Source organism: Martes martes (genome assembly GCF_963455335.1).
Source record: "Martes martes genome assembly, chromosome: 6".
Taxonomy (NCBI): Eukaryota; Metazoa; Chordata; class Mammalia; order Carnivora; family Mustelidae; genus Martes; species Martes martes.
In genome coordinates, this window is record NC_137893.1 from 64,929,481 (window position 1) to 64,952,091 (window position 22,611).

The 22,611-nt window shown below is 42.4% G+C and overlaps 1 protein-coding gene across 4 annotated transcripts in view; it reads left to right on the forward strand.

Annotated features, from left to right (window-relative positions):
- MAP7 (microtubule associated protein 7) overlaps positions 1-22,611 on the forward strand; it is a gene marked incomplete at both ends in the record, with an annotated part of 168,258 nt that overhangs the window by 92,636 nt on the left and 53,011 nt on the right. For all 4 annotated transcript variants that reach the window (XM_080806940.1, XM_080806939.1, XM_080806937.1 and 1 more), the window contains 2 exons: positions 13,745-13,843; positions 21,168-21,245. In XM_080806940.1, the coding sequence (XP_080663066.1) occupies positions 13,745-13,843; positions 21,168-21,245 (177 nt within the window). The remainder of the gene's footprint in view (positions 1-13,744; positions 13,844-21,167; positions 21,246-22,611) is intronic.

Sequence of the window (22,611 nt, forward strand, 5' to 3'; positions counted from 1 at the left end):
TCCAGCCTGCTTTTGAATGCCTTGAGTGGAAAGCCATTCTCTAAGTAAGACACAACATAGGAGATGTTCTTACCATCTAATCACCACCTGGTTTTGTACGCATTGTTTTTTCCCTAGGTAGTTCACACGTTGTCCTTGGTAGCCTTTTATTGTCCCCGTCCCCACTGAATATCAAATCTTCTGCCTTCTCTGTGTCTCGCCACCTTCAGAGCCCGTCTGGGATCTCACCACCGGCCCTCAGTGCCGTCTCCCTGGGACGGAGGTGTTGCGTGTTGCAGGCTAGAGGAAGCGGAAGCTGGAAGGGTAGGCAGGGGCTGTATTTTGGAAGATATTTGGTAGGCTGAGGTGCGGGCTTGGAACTCATTCTGTAGTTAGTAGAAACTCTTGTCAGATTAGAGATTACTTTTAATTGTGAATACTGAAAAAAAAAAACCAATAACAGTGATTTAAACGAATTTGGTGTTTTCTTTTTCCTTACCTACAGGAAATAGGGAAATAAACGATAACAGCAGTTCAAAGATGTCAAGGCTGGGTGTCTGTTACTGCCTTAGTTACAAGGCAGATGCTCTCTACCTTGAACATCATACCCATCTTCAAGACAAGAGAAAAAGGCGGAGTGAGGAGCCATGCCTCCTGAGTCCGCCTCCCCTTTAAGGAGCACTCCCACAAACCCAGCCTAACAAATGCAGTGTTCAGCTTCGTGGCCAGAACTGTGCCTTGTGGCCAGTCAGGGTTCTATTAGAAAAGAAGCCTCGTATACACCTTTATTAGGTAGCAAGCATGGAGCAACACAATTTGCCTATGCAGATTGGCAGTATGAATTTCCAAGAGGGAAAGGCTGCAGCAAGCATTTCCCCAATTGTGTTTTTGTTTGTTTGTTTGTTTGTTTTTAACAAAAATGTACCTTTTTTTTTTTTTGGCCTTGCTTCTGTGAGATGAGCAGTATTTGGAACCAAAAATGACATAAGACGCAATGAAATCAAGTGCCAGCCGGTGTGGGGCAGACTGGGGAGTGTAGGAGAATTCAGAGAAGGAAAAGTGTTGGGATAACTGGAAAAGATTTCACGAGAAAGAGAACTGAGTGGGGCCATGAGAAGTGGGTCGGACTCTTCTACCATGCTGTAATGGCAGATGCATGACCTTCTTTGTCAAATACCAGAACAACAGAGTGAGCTCTGTGAACTGTGGACTTTGGGTGATAATGATACATTGTGAACTGTGGACTTGGGGCGATAATGGTATGTCTCTGAAGGTTCATTGATTGAAATAAACGTACGGCTCCAGTGCAGGCTACTGATAGTGGGAGAGAGTGCGCTCTGTGGAGGTGGGGGCCCATGGGAACGCCTCTGAACTCTCCACTCAGCTTGATGTGAACCTGAAACTTCTGTAAAACAATAAAAGCTATTAAAAGAAGTAAGGAAGGAAGGTAGGAAGGAAGGAAGAAAAGATAGGCAGATAGATTGGATTTAAACATTTGAAGAAATGGTGAGGCTGGTGTTCCAATGTGAGGGGAAAATGAGCAAGGACCAGATGTACACGTGACGGCAGTGTAGGACGGCATGGTGAGATGGCGTTGCCCCTAATTTTAAACAACCTTGAGGTTAAACATTCACTTATTACTCGGAAGGAATTGGAATAATCTTAACCTTCCCTTATTTACCACTCATTCCTATCGCATTTTTCTGAGTTTGCATAAGAAAACTTAAAGCTGTGCATTTTACTATTATGTTCTACAGAGGAGGAAGAGTGAAATATTGATATTCTGCAGCCTTGTAGGTCTGTTTTTTTTTTCCACAGATTAAACTCAGTTGATTAATATTCATAGGATTAAAATTAGACTCATTTCTTTGCAAAACTGGTATTTAAAACTGATTCTGTTGTTTATTTGGGATTTTAAGAACTATACATCTTCTACCTTGATCATTTTATTTGGCATTTAAGTATGAAAGCTTTTCTGCTTTGTGGCCTATAGTAATCATTTTGTAAAATATTGGTATTAGCAATTTTAGTTTTCTTTTTAAAGTAAATCATTATCCTGGTAAAAGTAAAAGCACCTTCTTTCAGTTGGTTACTTTAATTAAACAGAGTAATGAAGTTGAGTTCTAATTATTTTTCCCCAAGTTATTTCAATAGTTGCTTTTAATTACACACTGAATTTAATTGAATTCGGTCTAATTTGATAAACTCCCTATCCAGCTGTTGAAACTTAGAAAATTAGCTACAGTCTCCGTAATTTACCATTTCTTAGTGTAAATGGAAAACTTTTAATATGGTTAGGCTTTCCCCCTCCTTGCTGTCCTTTGCTCTGATCTTTGCTTAGTCATAAACATTACTCATATTACGAAGCAGAGCTCATTTGTATAATAGCTAGCCTTGTGACTGGTGATAAATCACGGTCCGTCACCCATAGGGATGAAGAGGCTTGCCTTTTAATCTGGTTTATGTTAATGCAGGTGGAAGATACAGCCTTTCCTGTTCTATTTATAATGTTGCCATCTGGCTGAAGGAAGGTTTTTGCTTGTTCTATTTATTTGTTTTTAGATAAAAATGTTTTGGGTTGGATTTAAAGTATGTAGTGTTTGCTCCTGTCTGCTAACTACATTAGAAGTACTTTGTACCATGAATCAGCTAGCTGCTTTTATTTGTAAACAAAACAGCTTGAGAAATGATTCCCAATCACTTATACACAATGGGGCACATGGTTTTCTGAAATGCAGTTTTCTTCATTTCAGCTAAAACGGATGTTTGTCCTTTTAACAAATTACCAAAAGAAATCTATTAAATTGCTTTGGGGGAAATGTTGGGGTTTACAAATCTCTCAAAGCTGAAATGCTTGTTTTGTAGCCTTTCTGGTATTTGCAGCGAAGGCTGTCATGTCTTCATGCTTCTCCCCATGCCGTATAGACAATATTCTGTCGTATTTGGAGTCTGTCTCTAGTTCTGTGATATTCACTATAAGTGATACTGAGCAGACCTTCCTGTTATGTGGCTGCAAATGCAATGATTTGATTTTGGGGCTTGCCTGATGTCACGTCAAAACCATCCTAAAATTACAATATTTTCTGGTTTTTTCCCCACCTGGAGTGGACACGACAATAATCTGACAATTCTTTTGGTCATGTTTTCTCTGCAGTCTTAGCAGCCTTCCAAAAATGAGCAAATGCACCCTTTTTCTTTCTACTTGTCATGAAAACTTTATCTTTCTGGGCCTTGGCTACGATTTGCTCAAAGTACACCACCCACCCTCCAGCCGTCCCTCAGCCTCTTCGTCAGCCATTTATTCAGCGTCACATAAGCGCCAGATAGTGAGCTAAACACTAAAGATGGAGATCCTGAGGATGAAAACCACGGGCCCTGCCTTCAGGTTGCTCTGGTCTCGTAGAGCATTACCTCAGAACTGCACCTATCCAAGCGCCAGAGACGAATGCCTCAAGCTCCATTCCATTGGAGAGCATCTCTGGTTCTTGAAGCTCAAAACAATGATGACTGTGATTACAGCTCTTTGGAGGCAAACACGAGGCCCACTCCTTATCCCTTAAATGTATCCTGATAACTTGTTTTGACAGAATTCTCTTTTGCTGTTATTTAAGTCCTATTTATGCTATCCCCGTCATGTGTAATTTAACAAACAAAAAACGGAATTTTTGGTATAAAGTTACAGTCATGTCAATGTTTTTGTGGACATTTCAGCACAACTGCCTCACTTTGCTTTGGAAGTTGACAGACTATTATAAATCATTAATAAATGGCTCTGTGTGCCTGTCCCCTTCTTCGTGCCTTCACGTTATAGTTCAGGATGAGGAGTGATGTTTCTGGTGCGTTCTGTTCCCATGGATCACGTAACTGTACACAATGCTGGCTTGTATTTATAAAATCAGTGTCTTTGTGTTGGGTTTGTATTATCTCAGTATTGGACAAATTTCTTTGTCTTTTGGTTGACTATCCCTTTCTATCACAGTCATAAATTTTTCATTTTTTTCATTATGCAGAAATGAAGTAATCAGAAAGTGACTTTCAGTCCCTGTTCATTGTGGCCGAATGAGCTCCCCCTAAACTTAAAAATCTCCACGTGGTCTTATAAGCCTCTGGTGCAGTCTATTGTAGCCACCAAGTCATAACTTTTTGTTGTATCTGGAGAGCACGAAATACAAAGAAAAAATAAGAATTGAATTGTTTCTTGTCAGAATGAATAAGGACGAAATGGGAGACTGATAGACATTATCAAATGTTCTTAATTGCATTTGTCTTTGCAAAAAAAAACGAGCAATAGATTCTTGAGTAAAGCGGTTCCTTGTTCTTATTGCTGCGTCATGTTAAATGTGGCTGGGTTTTTGGGGTTTTTTGTTGTTTTTTTTAAGATTTTATTTATTTGACACAGAGAGAGAGAGGGAGAGGGAGAAGCAGACGCCCCACTCAGCAGGGAGCCCGATGCGGGCTGGACCCCAGGACCCGGGGATCATGACCTGAGCAGAAGGCAGCTGCTTAACAACTGAGCCACCCGGGCACCCTCATGGCTGGATTTTAGACCATAGCACACGGTGGATTTATTCTGGTGTAGAATGGCAAATTACAGTCTGCACTCTTTCTCAGCATCTGTAGTTACACACGTCTCCAGGGCGCAATGCCTGTAAATCTGCATGGTGACGTGGCTGCTTCCCCATCCTGCAGCGATCTGTGAAAGATTAAAGACACCAGTGAGCCTCTGTCCACATTTAATTTCCTTGACCCTCCTGCAGAATGACCTTCAGAGCGCGCCACTTGTTCCCCAGCCAGGCACATTCCCTGCGTTCTGTGTTTCCTCGTCCTACCCACTGCCCTGCCCTTGCTCCATGGAGTGGGTGGCTGGGGTCCCATTTCCTGCAGGATCTGAAGCAGAGGAGAGGCTGAGAGCTCAGGGAGTTTCCCTGCATGGTGCAACCTCGCTGCCCCAGGCTCCGTCCTGGATGGCCACAGTGATGACTCTTCTGGTTCTGTGATGCTACAGTAACAGGCACACTGCCCCCACCCCCGTCACTGGAGTCACTGTTTTCCCTCGAGGTCAGATACTTATCTCTTGGTACCTGTTATCGGTAAATGCGAAGATCTGAAAAATTATTAAATTAAATAGAAAGCAGAATTCTTAAGATGTCTGCTTTTAGCCTGGTTTCCTTGGATTGTTTTTGTTAAGAAGATAAGCACATTTATATATATACTTCCAGCAGACTTGTTATAGGCTTCACTCTTTGTTTTACCCAGAGTCCCCGCCCGAAGTCCCACTTGATATATCCCAGTGACTTGCATTGCCTTCAGGGTAAAGTCCAAACTCTTGGAATTCAAGGAGGCCTTGACCTTAGCCTTATTTTCAACTGTCTACTTTCCTAAACCCACTGTTCCAACTGCATAGTGCCTTGTTTATCTTTTCTTTTTTTTTAATTGCCCAGGTAGTTTTGCTTATGGCCTCCTCCAGCCCTCTCTGCTTCACTCTTTGCTTTTACGGGTTCTCTCCATTTTTTTAAATCTTTAGGCAATGAAGTCTTCTATCACTACTACCCCCTTAGCACCTTCTCCCACCTCTGAATCTCTGTAATACTACCTGCAACATTTATTTGGTTATCCATCTTCTATGGTATATTGATTTTTAAAACACTGATCCATTGCTACGATTTCACGCGTTTTCCTATTGTCTCCTACGTTCATAAGCATCTTGCAAGTTGACATTGTGTCCTTTGATCTTGGTGCTCTTAGTGTATGGTGCAGTGGCTGGCCCATGAGAGTATCTGTAAATGTTTATGGAAAAAATTATTTAGGGGCACCTGGGTGGTACAGTTAGGCGTCCGATTCTTGGTTTCGACTCAGGTCATGATCCGAGGGTCATGAGCTCGAACCCCACGTCGGGCTCTGTGCTCAGTGCACAGTCTGCTTGAGATTTTTTTTTTCTCCTTCTCCTTCTGCTCCTCCCTCTTACGCCTGCACACTCTCTCTCAAATAAATAAATCTTTAAAAACAATTTTTTTAAAGAAAATATTATTTGGTGTTTCTGAGCTTGGGAATGTAGTGGTTCTGTTGATACTGTAATGAAGAGACTAACATCAGGGTTGGCTGACTTTTTGAGGACAGTTAGTTCACCTTTTGACATAGTTTCCAGTGATCACAGAGAAAGAGGAGCATAGGTTCCCAAGAGGTGGGAGACAAACTGTATTTGAGAGAACGTATTTATAAATGCGCTTGAAAATGATTGACGTAGAGCGCATGCTTTGGGTCATGAGAGGAAGCAACTTTTCCGAAAAGAAGAGAAATTACTGGGGGAATCAGAAGTTCCGAAACACAGTTTGAAGAAGTAACCCAGAAGTAAGGGTTCTGGAAAGGAAAGGTGGTAGAAGGAGACACATTAATATTTCTTCCCAGCACTGAGCACAAGGTGTCCCCGAGTCAGATGCTGTCTGGGCAATGCCAGTAGGAAGAAAACTGAGGGAAAGCAGGAAATTGAACCCAGGTTTGTCTAGTGCCAATTCCCATGAGCTCCATCATTTCCTTAATTTCACGTACAATTATGAGGCATTTAAACTGAGAAGCTCTCCATCCTGTGAAATAATCAGAAGGATCATTAGAGAAGGTTGAATTATGGCCTTATTCTAAGGCAAATTTCATAAATAATGTTGGATAAAACCTCAAAGATCTGTGTTACAATACTCCAGGCAGCTCTATTAGAATCAAATGTAACTGTCAAGTAAATAAGCAAAAGGATGATAAAGTAGAAAACTTGAGGTGAAACACTGAATTGCCTGGAAACTACTCTGTAATCACTCTCTGTTAAGTTTTTAAACCAAAAACATTCTTCAATTGCCATAACAGTGTTCTGCAGCCAAATTTTTCAACTAAGTGATTTGTTTAGTGTGCCGGGGGTCCGGCAAGACCACCCCAGGCTCTGTGATTTACGAGGAAGACTCAGGACTCAGCATGGAGTCAGACTCCTGCTAAGATTTATTGGAGCAAAACCAGGCCTTCCTAAGGAGAGCTCTCTAACGCCTGCTGTGTGAAGTCTTTTCTGCACGGGTAAACCGAAACTATTAGGTTGAGACCTATGAAGTTGCAATATTCAACCATTTTTCACTACTAAAACGGCAATTGCCAGGACCCCTGGGTGGCTCAGTCAGTTAAGCGTCTGCCTTCGCCTTAGGCTGTGATCCCAGGGACCTAGGATATGGTCCTATATTGGGCTTCTTGCTCGGCGGGGAGCCTGCTTCTCCCTCTGCCCCTCCTCATGCTCGCTCGCTCTCTCTCTCTCTCTCTCTCTCTCTCTGAAATAAATAAAAGCCTCAAAAAAAAGGGGGGGCATTTGCCCATGGTTCAACCTCTAGTTCTGTCTTCTAGTTTACTCTCCCCCAAAGCTATTTGTGTACCCTGAGCTGCATGTCCACCAAGTCCAGCTGAACAATATAGCAAAGAGCCCATACAGAGCTGGGCCTAATGGCTAAACTCTGTTAAAATAGTGACAGAAGGGGGCACCTGGGTACATCAGTTGGTTTAGTGCCCAACTCTTAATTTCGGCTCAAGTCACGACCTCAGGGTTGGGAGACCGAGCCCCATCTTGCACTCAGCACAGAGTCTGCTTGAGATTCTCTCTCCCCCTCCTCCTTTGCCCCTCCCCCCCGCTCATGTGCACACACATTCTCTCTCTCTAAAGTAAATAAATCTTTTTTAAGAAATGGTAAAGAAATATATTATCCTTGTGGACGACAAGACCACATACCATTCAGTGAGATTTAAACTCAGGGTGATTCCTAAGATTGTAATCCTAAATGTCTTATTAGAATAAGCTTTTTTACTAAATTAAGCATTTGTTGAACCAGTTATTCTGATCAGTTGAGAGAGACTCTTGAGCCAGACCATACAGCCCAAAATAGAAACAAAGCAGCAAGAACCCGTGCCCTTTATGGGAAGACATGGCAAGGAATGCAGTGATTCGTAGAGGATATGGATTTCACAAGCTCATTTATGGCACTTAGTGGCTGCAGGATTTTTACTAGGTGAAAGCTCCAAATGTCTGCCATCTCTCTATTTTGTTTCAGAGCGGTTTGGAGAGAGACAGAGCCCCAGACCACAAGGATGCTTCTCTGCATCCTTCCTCTTGCCTTTAACACTCACACATGTGACACTAATGGAATAAAGCTTTCAAGCTAGCAGGAAGATCAATAGAGACTTTATAAGGCTAGCAAAGACTTATTGAGCATCGTACTATATGACTCAGTTTTCTATATAAAAAATGAAAGAGATTCAAATTAATACTGGAAAGTCACCTGAGTCATTTAAAAAAAAATGGTACTTTTTAATGGTGGTGGGGGGGAAAAGGTATATTCAATCCTGTCTGCGAGTTACCTAGGATTTCCAGGGGGGGTTTTTGTTTGTTTTGTTTTTTTAAGATTTTATTTATTTACCTGACAGACAGAGATCACAAGTAGGCAGAGCAGCAGACAGAAAGAGAGGAGGAAGCAGGCTTCCCACTAGAAGAGAGCCCCATGCGGGTCTCGATCCCAGGACCCTGAGACCATGACCTGAGCTGAAGGCAGACACTTAACGACTGAGCCACCAGGCACCCCGGATTTCCAGTTTTTTAAATGTTGGAAATCTTAAGTAAATTACTTTCATCATGTTCTCAAGTAGTGAAATTCCCTGTACTTTGTTTAAAAAAATAAGAAAAAGATTTTATTTCTCATTATTACAATGGAGTATTTGGGATCTAGGTTTTTGTTTTTCTGGTGTTTGTTTGTTTTTTTTATAGCTCATATTTACTTAATGCAGTGGTAACTTGAAGGGCATTCTGTCTCTTGAAGCTGTCATCTAAGTCCCAGAAACACTGAGGATTACCTCTTCGAAAGCCAGGTTGTACCCTAAAAACCATACCAATAAGCCTACTACCCTGAGCGTCCCCAGGAGGTGTGATTGTAGCTGAGTTGGAAACCTCTGAAACCAGCAGCTGAGCCAGACTTTGCTCCCCAGGACCCTGTCACCAAGTTGACCTAGGTTACTTTCCCCATTAGTGCTGGGCATTAGTGCATGAGCAAAGCCCTGGGGAAGTGGAAACCCAGTTTCCCACATTTGTGTAGGGAATAAGGAGAGAGCCAAAAAGAAATGCTTTCTACCAGTTATTGAGCCTTGTGGTAGACCCAGTGCTCTCATTAATTTTCACAACCCTGCAACTAAGTGTTGTCCCTCTTTACAGATGGGAAAATTAAGGCTGAGAGGTTAAGCGATGTGCTGAGAATTGATACCCGGTTAAGGGCACAACCAACTCAACTAACTCCAGAGCACACACCACCTCCTTGAAACTTCCAAACACACTGCTACACCGTGCCAAGTGCGGCAAGTACCGTGGTTGAGGAATGAATGCCCAGGACCTCATCGGAAGAGAGAAAGAGAGAAAAGGAGTGTGTTGAATACCAGTTGTGCACTAAGCTCTATGGCAGATTCTTCCCACGCATCTTCTACGTTATTCCTCCCATCTTCTCAGCAGCCCTGTGAGGGAGGCCATATCCCCCCCCGCACACCTACCCAGAGAGGTCGAGAAACTTTCTGAAGGTCACCTGAGCCCAGATCCGTTTGAGTTTACATCTTCTGCCTTATCACAATGGAGTGTTAACCAGAGAGGTTGTTGGAGAAGTAAAGATTCTTACAGAGGCGGAAGGAAAAGTGGACTAATAGAAAAGTGGAAAGATAACCTGAAAACTTTAGATGAATGTCCAACCTAAAGGGTAGACATTAGCAATTATTTGTAATTTATAATTGTTAGAGTTGTAACAATATATAATGAAGAGACTGACCGTTTGTAAAATTACCTTTGCTTTACTAAGTTAAACTGTCATTTTTACATGAGCATTAAAAATTCTAAGATTTTTTTTTTAAGATTTTTATTTATTTACTAGAGAGGGAGAGTTAGAGAGCATAAGAGGGGAGAAGGTCCGAGGGAGAAGCAGAATCCCCGTGGAGCTGGGAGCCCGATGCGGGACGCGATCCCTGGACTCCGGGATCATGACCTGAGCCAAGGCAGTCGCTTAACCAACTGAGCCACCCAGGCGCCCCTAAAAATTCTAAGATTTTCAATGCATCTTGTTGTGAGTAGGACCCAGAAGGTCTTCTGGGATAGCAATGAATTCCTGAGATCCGGATGGTAGGAGGGCAGGCGAGTAGGTGTTCCGCTGGAGCAGCTCCAGTGGAAGTCAGGAGTAGATAAACTGGCATTCAAGTAACCAGATCTCCAGTTTAATTCAAGTATATTTTTTACATTTGAATTTCAAGATTATAAAACAATTATAGCTCCCCACCCCCCAGAAAAAGCTTTTATCAGGGATTATTTGGAAAAGTCACTGGGACTGAACATGTGTTACAGTCTTTTTAATCTCCTTCATGGTGGACGGTTACATAATATCCAGTTAGGATTGATGTTTGTTGTCAGGACCTGGGGGCCCTGCGGATATACAGTCACCAGAGAAAGATTAAATTATGTCAAATATAGGCAAGAAAGAAAGGAATACATTTGAAATATGTTCTAGACAAATGGTTCTAATTCTTTTTCAGTTAAGTAAAAATAATATATAGCAGATCCATAAATAGCTTCCTAATTAAGGCTTTACTTACTGTGTGCCGGAGGTAGCTATATAACAAAAAGAAAATTATAATCCTAGTACTCCAAATATGTGATACATTCTGCTTCTTTCTGTTATGTTTCTTAATAGTTAAGTTCTTCATGAGTAATTTTAATAAGATTGACTTGCAGAATAAAGGGAAAGTTTCTTTTTTTTTAAAGATGTACTTATTTTATTTATTTATTTTTAAAGATTTTACGTATTTCTTTGACAGACAGAGATCACAAGTAGGCAGAGAGGTAGGTGGGGGTGGGGTAGAAAGCAGGCTCCCTGCTGAGCAGAGAGCCCAAGGCAGGGCTTGATCCCAGGACCCTGAGATCATGACCTGAGCTGAAGGCAGAGGCTTAACCCACTGAGCCACTGAGGCACCCCACGATGTATTTATTTTAGAGAGAGCATGAGCACAAGCATGAGCAGGAGGGGCAGATAGAAAGGAAAAGAGAATCTCAAGCAGACTCCGTGCAGAACCCAACACAGGGCTTGATCTCACGACCATGAGATCACGACCTGAGCGGAAACCAAGAGTCAGGTGCTTAACGGCGCTTAACCAACTGCTCCACCCAGGAGCCCTGTGAAAGGCTGTTCTATACACAGTGAGTAAGAAACTTTCCGAGTTTTGAGTTTCATCAACCTTGTGTATCTTTAGGGATCTCTCTAAAGTTGTGAGCCTAGAGCCAAGAGCAGTTAGCCTGGGTTTCACCTGCCACATGGTGACAACTGGCAACTCCTTTTTGGTAGGTGGGATGAGAGGTTACGTGACAGCATTAAAGAACCGAGCATACTTGCTGATTTCCCTTCTAGATCAGTATCAGAATCAGAGCCTATCCTGGTTCTACTCATACTCCTTTCAGTTTCCCTCCCAGCCACCATCCTCCAGTGTAAGCACATACACACACCATGTAGCCCTTTTCCAGTGGTAGCTTGCCTGGTAAAATTTCAAGTGACAAGGTCCTATCAGAAGCCGCTGAATGAGGCCTTTTATTTGCTATCTGCTCATTTTTTACTGTATGTTTACAGAACTTTCCTTGAAAATAAAGCCAAAAAGCCCAATAGATAAAACTTAAACCCATCAGTCTGTGTTTGGAGCTATTATTTAAAGCAAACAAATCCAAAGTAAGCAATATTAAAAGATTTGTATAAGATACTTTTACTATGTAGTCTATTATTTTATCTATATTAGTTAATATATATTAATTATAATATATAGTTAATAATAATATAATGGTTAATATCTACTGATTTATTTATTTGAGAGTGTGTGTGTATGTACACAGGGTTGGGGGGAGGGAGAAAGAGAGAGAATCTCAAGTAGACTCCCTGCTGAGCACAGAGCCCAATGAAGGGCTCGAGCTCAAGACCCTGAGATCATGACCTGAGAAATCAAGAATCAGACACTTAACTGCCTGAGCCACCCAGGCACCCCATTATCTACAATTTTCCATGCTAATACCACAAAAAGTTGGTGTCTTGCTCTCTAGAGGTCAAAGGTAAATTTAGGGAATTTTTTTAGTAATTTCTTCTCAGTACGTCTTAGGAACAGTTTTTAAATTTACTCTTCTTAAAGCATAATTATCATCCCATCTTTTCTGGTTCAAAAACATTGAGCAAGTAATTCCTATTGTCTAGATAATGTCCAATTTCCTTAGCTTAATGAAGAGATAATGTGTAATATGTCAGGGGCAAAGGCTCCAAACAAAGCAGGGGAAGCAGTGTGAAGTGCTGAGTGGTAGGGTTGCTATATTAAACAATTCAAGAGGATTTTCTTAACTGTCTTATTTGAGCAGAGTCCCAGAGGACGTGCAATCCATGTGGGTATCAGAGACAAGAATGTTTCAAGTCCCTGCAAAGTTCTGGGATGGACTAAGTCAGGATGACTGGAACAGAGTAATTCAGAAGGAAAGGGGTACCTCGTGGGCCATGATGGAGACCTTACGTTTTACTCCAAGCAGGATGGGAGCTATTGGAGAGTTCTGAGCAGAGGAGTGACGCCACTTGTATTTTAAAGGGATCACCCTGGCTACTATGATGAAAACAGACTAATGGTGGTCACTGGGAAGATCAGGTAGACTGGGTAAGAGTATATTGTAGTCACGCAGGGAGGAGATGATTAGAGAGGCAGCCGGAGAGGTCGTAAAATGTTTTGTAAGGTAGAGGGAAAAGAACTTACTAACAGATTGAACATGAGGATCAAGGATGAGTCCAGGGTTTGGGGCGTGATCAGCAGGAAGGGCAGAATTCTCAGCTGGTGAGGAAGATGGCAGAGCAGGTTGTAAGGCAGAGAGTAGGAGGCAGAAACTCATGGGCTTGGTGTTTGACATGATTTGTATCTGAGACAGTAGCAGACATCTTTTAAATATCTGTTGAAATACACTGAAGTAATATGGATAAAGGGGTGCCTGGGGGGCTCGGTGTGTTAAGTATCCGCCTTCAGCTCAGATCATGACCCCTCGGTCCTATGATCGAGTTCTGCATCAGGCTCCTTGCTCCGTGAGGAGCCTGCTTCTCCCTCTGCCTCCAGCTCCCCCTGCTTGTGCTCTCCCTCTCTGGAAAATAAATAAAATCTTTAAAAAATACATATGGGTAAAGAAAGTAATATGTTTAAAGTGTGGGATCCTGCACTTGACATAACCAGAGAATTACCGGGTATGTCTGCGCTTCATTCCTTTCCTAGAATACATTTCCCATAGTCTCTTTAATAATCTGTGTGACGGAACTTTTGCCAGTAGCTGTTTCAAAATCCTAGTAAATTTTATGTACTGGCTCCCTTCTAGTGACCCACTTGGGTATGTTCTTGGAATGTTGGGTCCCTAATGCATGAGCTTTCTAAGAACTAAGATCAGAGACTTTGGATACCAGTCATGCTTCCATGTGCTTGCTTTATGTATAAACTGGGACCACCCTTGAACATGCTACTGCTGGAGAATCAATGGAGCCACAGCCCTTGAGTTTGGGGTGTGTCCTTCCCACTGAGCCAGCAAGAGTTGTAACAGGCTCATCTTTTTATTTCCTAAATCTAGCCTCCTAACTGATACAAAGGTTCACAGTAAACATTGAATAGGTGAATGTTTCTGAATCAATTTTAAGAAACTAAATATGATCTTTTCTCTTTTGTCTCATTTGTATAGCGCCTGAAAGCTACAAAGTGCAAGAAAAGAAAACTGCTGCCTCCAGCCGTCCCTCTGCTATTTCGGGACAGAATAGCAACTACTCAGGAAGTAAACCAGGTATGATTCATGTCATTTGCTGTAGAAAAAAAGTTATCCCTAAAGCCTTAAGGCATGATGGAATTTAGGAGAGCTTAGTTTCTGTCCTGCTACCAAAACAACAACTCCTACTGGCTTATATGAATTTAAGTCCGAGAACCTCTTACAGCCTTGATTTTCTCTTTCTAAAATGGAGATTCAAATACATGCCCTGCTTACTTCTCCATTTTGACAGTCAGCAAGATAATGCATGTGGGAGCATTGTTTACTGTCAAGCAATGTATAAAAGGTAATCATTTTCCTGTTCTTTCTTGTAATGGTGTGTGCACCACAACTTTTTGTACCTGTGTGCCCAGCATTATTGCATATCTTTTCTCGTGACATTTTCAGAAGCCATTTAAGGAAGTCTTCATACATAGCAAAGCTGGTACAGAATTATGTTTTTGTTCTCTATTGTCTGCAATGATTGTACACCTACATGGTAATTTCATTTAATAGCCTGTGATTCATGGTCTGTTCCACTCAGTGATACAAAGAAGCAAACAGCCTGTAAACATAAACAGTTGAAGACAATGCAGTTGCTTCCAGGTGTCCAACAGCCATTGTGTGGCCCTTGTCAGAGCCCACTGTCCAGTATGATGGTAAACGAGCAAAGAGAGGCAAAGGCAAATTGACCCCTCATGAGGGCCTTGGAAGCCTACTTCATGCAGCATCCAAGACCGAAGTCACTCAAGAACAGTGAATCAGTGAGAATAAAGATGGAAATCACTCTTTCTAGCCTCAAACAAAACATTCCCCCATTATTCCTAGTTTGGCGGGGGTGGGTTGGTGGGGTTTCCATGTGGGAAAGATCTTAACAGAGCAGATAAATCTGGCTTCTTGCTTAAACGAAGGATAACTAACCAGTACTATTGCCAGACTGCATGACCAGCCATTAGTGGAAGATGATGTGTAGTTTCAGTGGAATTTTAATTAGCAGGCTGAGACTCCCCTCTTAGTCAGTTTGCCTTTCCATCTGTTCATGTACCCACCTACCTTTTAGCCACCATCTACTACTTAATGAGTAATTGTCCTGTGCCTGGGACCCTGACAGGGACTGGAGGAGCAAAGCAGGGCCCCTGTGCTCCCAGGCCTTATTCTAGGGTACTTAGGTTCCTTATACTCAAGTGAGGATCCTTTAGCATGGAAACCTCATTTGTCTTACCATGAGAACTGAACATTCACTAAATGCTATACACTGTTTTCCCCTTGTTTTGACTGTATTCCCTGTGCTGTACCTTTTATCCTTGTGACTTATTCATTCCATAACTGGACGACTGTACCTTGTACTCCCCTCACCCATTCTGCCCGTTCCCCTCCACCCCTCACCTCTCTGGCAGTCATTCATATTGTGTCTTTGGAGCATCCTGTGTCTCCTTTCTTATATAAATATATATAGATAAGCTGATGTACATATGAAGGTCTTGCTTTTAAAACCACCATGTTGTTTTCCTTAGTATCTCCAAAGGATGATAGAAGAGATTTCATGTTGGATGTCTAGGCTTGAGTAAAACCTGTTACTTTTAGGAGATACAAGTCATGGGAATGTCTGACTAGAGCAGTCTATTAATTTTCATTCTCTGGAACTTGGGGGGAGGGGTGGTGAAAAGTAAAGTATATACTAAATTTTGGAATATTTTAAATATTGTCCTCAACCCAAAATGGGCAGTCTGACCAAATGATTTCTTGGGGTCTCTTTTAACCCAGTAAATTTTAGTTAAATGTTTTCCCATCTTTTACCTTCTGATACTTAAAATTATTGAAAGACTCTAGAACATCTCTTTGATGTTAATAACATTCAAGTTCTTAATATTTTATCTTGGAAACAGGCGTAGGAGGCCCTTGTGGTTTATAAGTATGGACATGGTGTGTCTCATGTTATCTGGGAAAGACAAGTGCTCTCAGCTGTGAATACTTGGACCCAGTCATGGATCTGTCCATGTCTACGGAGTGGGTGAGGGCTCTTGATGCCATCAGCTGCCTCCAGATGATTCAGAGTGTAACCTAATTAGATGAGAACATTGGCATTCTCTTCATGAACGGTACATACCTAAAAAAAGCAGAAATTTAAGTTCATTAAAAAAAAACTCTCTTAATTCCTATCCCTTTATCACCCTCCACCAACAAGTCTTTAAAAGAGCCACGAAAAACTTCACTAGCATTTATAAGTCATTTCCATCACAGAGGAATGCAGACCTTGGAATCTTCCAGACCTTCTCTGACTGCTCCGTCTTGCCGCTTTCATGCCTCCCTGGGTGCCCTGGTGTGCAGAAGGGCCCAGGGTTGAGCAAGAGATCTGGTTTTAGGAACTAGCTGTGACACTTCACTGTGCCACCTTCCTTGGTCACAGACATTTCCTTCAGCTTTCTCCTTTGGAAAACAGGCATGAGAACTCATCCTTGAAGAAGTAAGTGCTTGGCCAGCTTGTAGAGCTATTGTGAAGAACAAAATGATAACGTTTGTGAAAGTGCTTTGTAAAATGCAAAAGCCCCGGTGAAGTTATTTATTGTGTCAACTCTAGTTGTTCGGATCGAAGTCAAAGCCTGGTGAGCTCTTAAGAAAACCTTGTCCGTGTCAGTTGATTTTCTTTCTTTGAGAGCCCCTGAGTTCCCCCTTTGTGGTCTAGGCTCATGCATGTGACTGAAGACAGGATATCAGGAGCACTTCCTGTCACTCTTGAAAGTGCCCCAGTTTGGGTGGCCAGCCCCCCCGCTTCAAGTCGTCCCAGCCAGAGACTGAATGCAGAGGGCAGCTGCAGGTGAACTCACAGCAACGTTCTGTTGCTCTGAAAACTTTTCCTTCTGACAGTTTTAGATCTGTCAGGAAACGATGTGAAATGTTCATGACGTTCATTTACTTCCTGCACCTGGATTTTGTTCCAGGGAAAAGGGACATGAGGGTTGGAGATGAGAGGGAGACAAAGAATCCTAGAAAATTCACTCTTTACTTGGAACTATTCAATTTTTTTTCTTTTTGGAAACCTCGCTTTAAAGATGATTTTTATCAGTTTTTGGTTATTAAAACTGTGACTGTTTAGCATTTATTTTTTTTTTAAGTCTGTTATCAAATACAAGATTGCTGTTTGTTTGCCCCATTGGTGTATGTTGGGGGGAGTTTAAAGGCTCTGAAAGTTAGCGAAGTTTGTTTGCTCATTCGTTCAACAGATGATTCTAAATATTCTCCTTTCTGCCAGATGTGGTCCTAAACATTGGGAATACGCAGTGAACAAAACCAACAAGCCTCTGTTCTCCCCACCCCCATCTCTAATCCACCAGCAGTATTATTGACATTCTGGCACCCAAGTGACTGGATGTAATCAGAAGGATGGAAACAGAATTTAAACTGAATGCCTTGGGGCGCCTGGGTCGTTCAGTCAGTCGAGTGTCTGACTCTTGGTTTCAGCTCAGGTCACCATCTCAGGGTCATGAGCTCAGGCTCCTGAGATGGAGCCCCACCGTCGGGCTCGGGGTGCTCAGTACAGCGTCTGCTTGAGATTCCCTCTCCCTCTCCCCTCTACTCTCTCTAAAATAAATAAATAAAATCTTTAAAAACAAAAACAGAAAACAAAAAATGACCTGAATGCCTTTTTCCCTCTACAATTCAGCGTTTTCTAATGCCAGGTTCCTAAACCAACCAAAATCATCTAGGATATCACAACGACCGTGCCCTAATTCTTTACTTCCTCAAAATCTGATTGCAAATGAATAGCGTTTATCATTCTAGCACTCAAAACAAGGTCAGCAGGAATCATTATACTTGTAAGCATTGGCCTTATCTTTAGTGATTGATTGATATGTTTGTGCAGCAGTCTGTGCATCTTTGTTTCTTATATATTATACGATCAGTCAGGGTGGAGTTTGTTACATGTGATGAGCATAATCTTCATATGAAATGATATTACAGAAATCACCTCGTGTAGTGCTGTTTTCCAACTGTGTATCCAAATGGCAACCATTATAGTGTGTAATTGGGTTATTGATATTGTTATTGATTTGGGGCTCTCAGGGTTGGTTTGGGTAGAAGAGGATAGGTGAGGGGGTGTGTGTCCCATACGTTGTTATTAAAATCTTCCCTTCGAAAATTTTTTTTCAAAATTTTGCCTGAAATTTGACAAGTACTTAAAAGTAAGCTAGAAATGTCACACCCTTCTTATTGATAGTCTGTGACAGAAATTATAAATGTAATTCAAAAGAATTAAACTATTTTTTAAGATATTTATTAATTGAGTGAGAAAGAAAGCCTGGGAGCGGGGAGAGGGGCAGAGGCAGAGGGAGAGAGAGAATGTCAAGCAGGCTCCATGCCATGCATAGAGCCACATGCGGGGCTCAATCTCACCACCTGGAGATTGTGACCTGAACCGAAATCAAGAGCAGACATTTAACTGACTGAGCCACCTAGGCACCCCTAAACTATTTTGTGGACTTTCTGTAAAGTGCTTATGTCTTTTTTATAAAAAGTCTTCTTTAATAAAGTTGATTTGGGAGTTATATATAGTTAAATAAGTGTTTATGAACGGGTAAACCTCACTGTTTAAGGCATATTACTTAAATCATAAGTAATCATTGAAGGTCTCTTCTAACTGCATTTTGACTTGTTCTCAGATAGTTCTTTCTTGCAAATGCCATTTGCCATGCTATCATTTCTTTTCACCAGAAACAAATGACAGTAAAACACCCCCGTGTATGGCCCATAACCAGGTGCCTGAGCGGGAGGCCACGTGCCCATTTTCAGATTCCAGAAGTGAAGCTTTTGGGGCCAGGAGCCATATTTTCTTAAACAAACAATATTTGAAATCTCATAAATAATCAGTAAGTCTGAAAAGTAAGTATCCTAATAAATGTGAGCTACTGAGGGGTCCTTTGACCAGTTTCTAAAACTCATACCTTAAAAGAAAAGAAAAGAGGGGTGCCTGGGTGGCTCAGTGGGTTAAGCCTCTGCCTTCGACTCAGGTCGTGATCTCAGGGTCCTGGGATCGAGCCCCGAGACAGGCTCTCTGATCCGTGGAGAGCCTGCTTCCCTCCCCCGTCTGTCTGCCTGCCTCTCTGCCTACTTGTGATCTCTGTCTGTCAAATAAATAAAATCTTAAAAAAAAAAAAAAAGAAAGAAAGGAAAAGCATAAAATACTATCACTTAGTCTTGCACGTGATTCTCACTGCCAGCTTTTTGCAGGCTCCCGATGGGCCTTTTCTACGGTTTCTGCTCCCCCTCCATGTACAAATCCTGGGGCATTCAAGAGGCCTTTGGGATGGAGGGCCTTTCAATTTGTTGATGAGCCACCACCATGCTGTCTAAAATATTGTCCCACTAGCTTTCTATTTTTAACATGAGATCTTAAAAATATGTCAATTTAAGAGAAGAGAAAATAAACCTGATTTTGAGGTAATTATCATCATCATCATCATTTTGCTTGTATATACAGTAGCACAGTGAGTGTATTTATAGCTCTCTACTGGGAAACCCGCAGCAGTGTCTCGCTTGGAGTACCATCCAGAGTCCTCCCTGTGACTAGTGAGCCCCGTGCCGTGGCCCTTGCAGGTCTGGCCCCATTGCTTACAATCTTACTCCACTCCAGGCTCGTAGATCTACCCGTTTCTTGAGCACATTATGTGCTCTTAATCTCAGGGTCTTCGTGCTTGCTTCCCATCTCCTGGAATATCTGCACATCCATGTGTCCTTTCCATCAGGGTTTTACACGTAAAAGTTAACATCAGTTAGGCCTCCCTTGGCCCTTGTCTAAAATGTTAAACAATCCCTTCCTGCCATGTCACAATCCCCCTTTATTGCTTTGTTGTCCCCTTAGCATTTATCTCAAACTAGCGTTTAGTATATTTTCCCCTTTTTCATTTTTTTAAAGATATTTTCTATTTATTAGAGAATGCATGCAAGGAGGGGGAGCGGCAGAAGCAGGCTCCCTGCTGAGTGTAGAGCAGCCACATGGCGCTCCATGCCAGGACCCTGAGATCATGATCTGAGCCAAAGTCAGACGCTTAACCCGGCTGAGCCACCCAGCCGCCCCAGCCCCTTTTTTTCATTCCGTATCTCTTATTTATCGTGTTCGGAAAAATCTCCCTGAATAGGATGCAGTACCCACAAGGGCAGAGATTTTTTTTTTCCTCAATTGCTTTCTTTTCAGCACCTAGAACAGTGGCTGGTGCAGAGTTGATGTTCACCATGTGGTCAGTGAATGAATGAGTGAACCGAGGCTTATGTGAGAGGCACGTAACTAACACCGTTTCAAGCATTTCATTTAGTTCTTACAGTGATGTGAGATTGGTTCTATTTATTCTCGTTTTGTAGATAGTAAATCAAAACCCAGGGGGCGCCTGGGTGCCTCCATCAGTTAAGCATCTGCCTTGGGCTCAGGTCGTGATCCCGGGGTCCTGGGATCGAGTCCCACATTGGGCTCCCTGCTCAGCGGGAAGCCTGATTCTCCCTCTCCCTCTGCTTGCCGGTCTCCCTGCTTGTGCTCGCTCTCTCTCACTCCATCTCTCTCTGTCTAAAATAAATACATAAAATCTTAAGAAAAAAGAATCCATGAAACCCATGCCCTGATTAACTTGAGACTAAGAGAGTTGGTGAGTAACTCAGCCAAATTTACCTAGCAAGTGAGAGACAGGACAGAAAGTGGACTCTTGCTGTGTAACTCCAAAGCTGGGCTTTTTGCATCCAGCTGGTGAACCCCTATTCAGTAGAACTTCACTTAGGATTCTGTTTGCTGTTGAGGAACATACTTTTTAAAGCATAAAAATGAAAGAAGTTCTAGCTTAGGAACCCAGAGCATCATTATCTGTTGCTGGATAGAAACAGTCAAAAGGCTACAGTTATGTTTTTATATCATGGGTTTTGGAGGGGGGTGGGCAGGCTCTGTGTCTTTTTATTTTTTTTCTAGAACTTGTTTCCCATTTTTGTTGAGCTAGAACTGACGTAGAACAGGCTGTAAGTTTAAGGCGTGTAGCATAGTGACTTGACTTAGCTGTGCTGTGAAATGATCACCACAGTCAGGTTAACATCCCTCATCTCCTATAGATATGGGAAAGAAAAAAAGGTGGGGGGGATTCTCCTTGTGATGAGAACTCTTAGGATCTACTCTCACATAATGTTTTTAAACAGGAGAAAAATGCTTGAAAATTCTCAGAAAAAATCGTAATAATAAGGCATATCACCAAAACTGTAGTCCTATATACCAGTTGTTGTAAGACATAGTAATATTTCATTCATTGAATTTACTAGCTAAAAAGGTATTTGTCAAAGTATATTGTTATGAGAAAATCCACTCTTCTGCTTATGTGTTTTATCTCCTTTGCAGACGCTCCTCTCGTGCTACGGGTCGATGACCGGCAGCGGCTGGCCAGGGAGCGCCGCGAGGAGCGCGAGAAGCAGCTAGGTATCCATCCCCAGCCCTCATCCCCTCCTTCAGGGACACTGTCATTGAGATGTTACCTTTCACCTCAAGACTAATGGCCACTTAACCATTGAGTTCACGGACATCACTCTAATGACTATGCTCGCTGACGTGCCTTTGTGAGTCGTACAGATGGATGTGAAACAGAATTTAGTATGTGATAGTAACAGGAAAGCCCAGCCCAGGATTAGGGTCCTTTTCCCTTCTTTTATTGTAATCACAGTTTAATGTGGTGCAGGAGAGAATGTATGTACGACAGGCTCGATGGCTCAGCTTACATCTTACAGCTTTAAAAAAAAAAAAAAAGCACAAGGACAGTAAGCTAATGGTTCTCGTTTATGTGAAGAGTCGTGAGAGTGTACACTGCTGGGGCACTTCCTGCTTCCTGTAATAAAATAACCCTGCTGCTGAATTTATAGACAGATGCGACCAGCCTTGCTGCCAGAAGAGTGCAGAACCTAGTGCTGAGCTGTCTGACTTTTCTTTTGCTACCTAAGGTCTTTGTGAAAGGTTAGCAACTGTGGTATTGGCCATACCATCACCTGGAGAGCTGTGTCCCAGGGATGGCCTTACCAGAAAGCCAAGATCAAGTGTCTTCTAGAACACTGAGCAAGGATGCTCATGCTAACTCCTTTACTTTGATGTCCATTTATGCCAAACTGCTAAAACAGGATGCTCTCCTTAAGTGCCTTGAAAAGACGAAATGTCCGATTAGCTTGTCTCAGTGTTGCAGAATGTCTCTGTCATTTAAAACTAGGACTGACTGAGGGGTGCCTGGGTGGCTCAGTGGGTTAAGTCTCTGCCTTCGGCTCAGGTCATGATCCCAGGGTCCTGGGATCGAACCCCTCGTCGGACTCTCTGCTCAGCAGGGAGTCTGCTTCCTCCTCTCTCTCTCTCTGCCTGCCTCTCTGCCTGCTTGTGATCTCTGTCTGTCAAAAAAAAAAAAAACCCCGCTAGGACTGACTGAGGTTATTAGCGTGTTCCCAGTGGATGACCCCTAACTTTTCTAGAGTTCCACTGCATTTTGTAAGAATTCATGTTTCGGTGGGAGAACCCAGCATCTGTACCCCATCTTTTCTATTGTTCTAATCCACAAACCCAAATCTGTGAAATTGACGGGACGCTGGTTTTCAGAAGTCTACTGACATTACTTAATTCTTCCAACAAGGCCTTGTTCTCTCCTTTGCCATAATGGGCATGCCAGGTCAGTTCTTTTGCTGCCAAAGTCTTTTTGACACAAATTTCAACAACTTGGTGGAAGGGATTGAGCTCTGCTGCTTTTGTGTGCCTAGCTTTCTGCCCAGGCTTGAAGTTCCCTGTCGCTGACAGGCTTGCTGCAGGCGGGTGG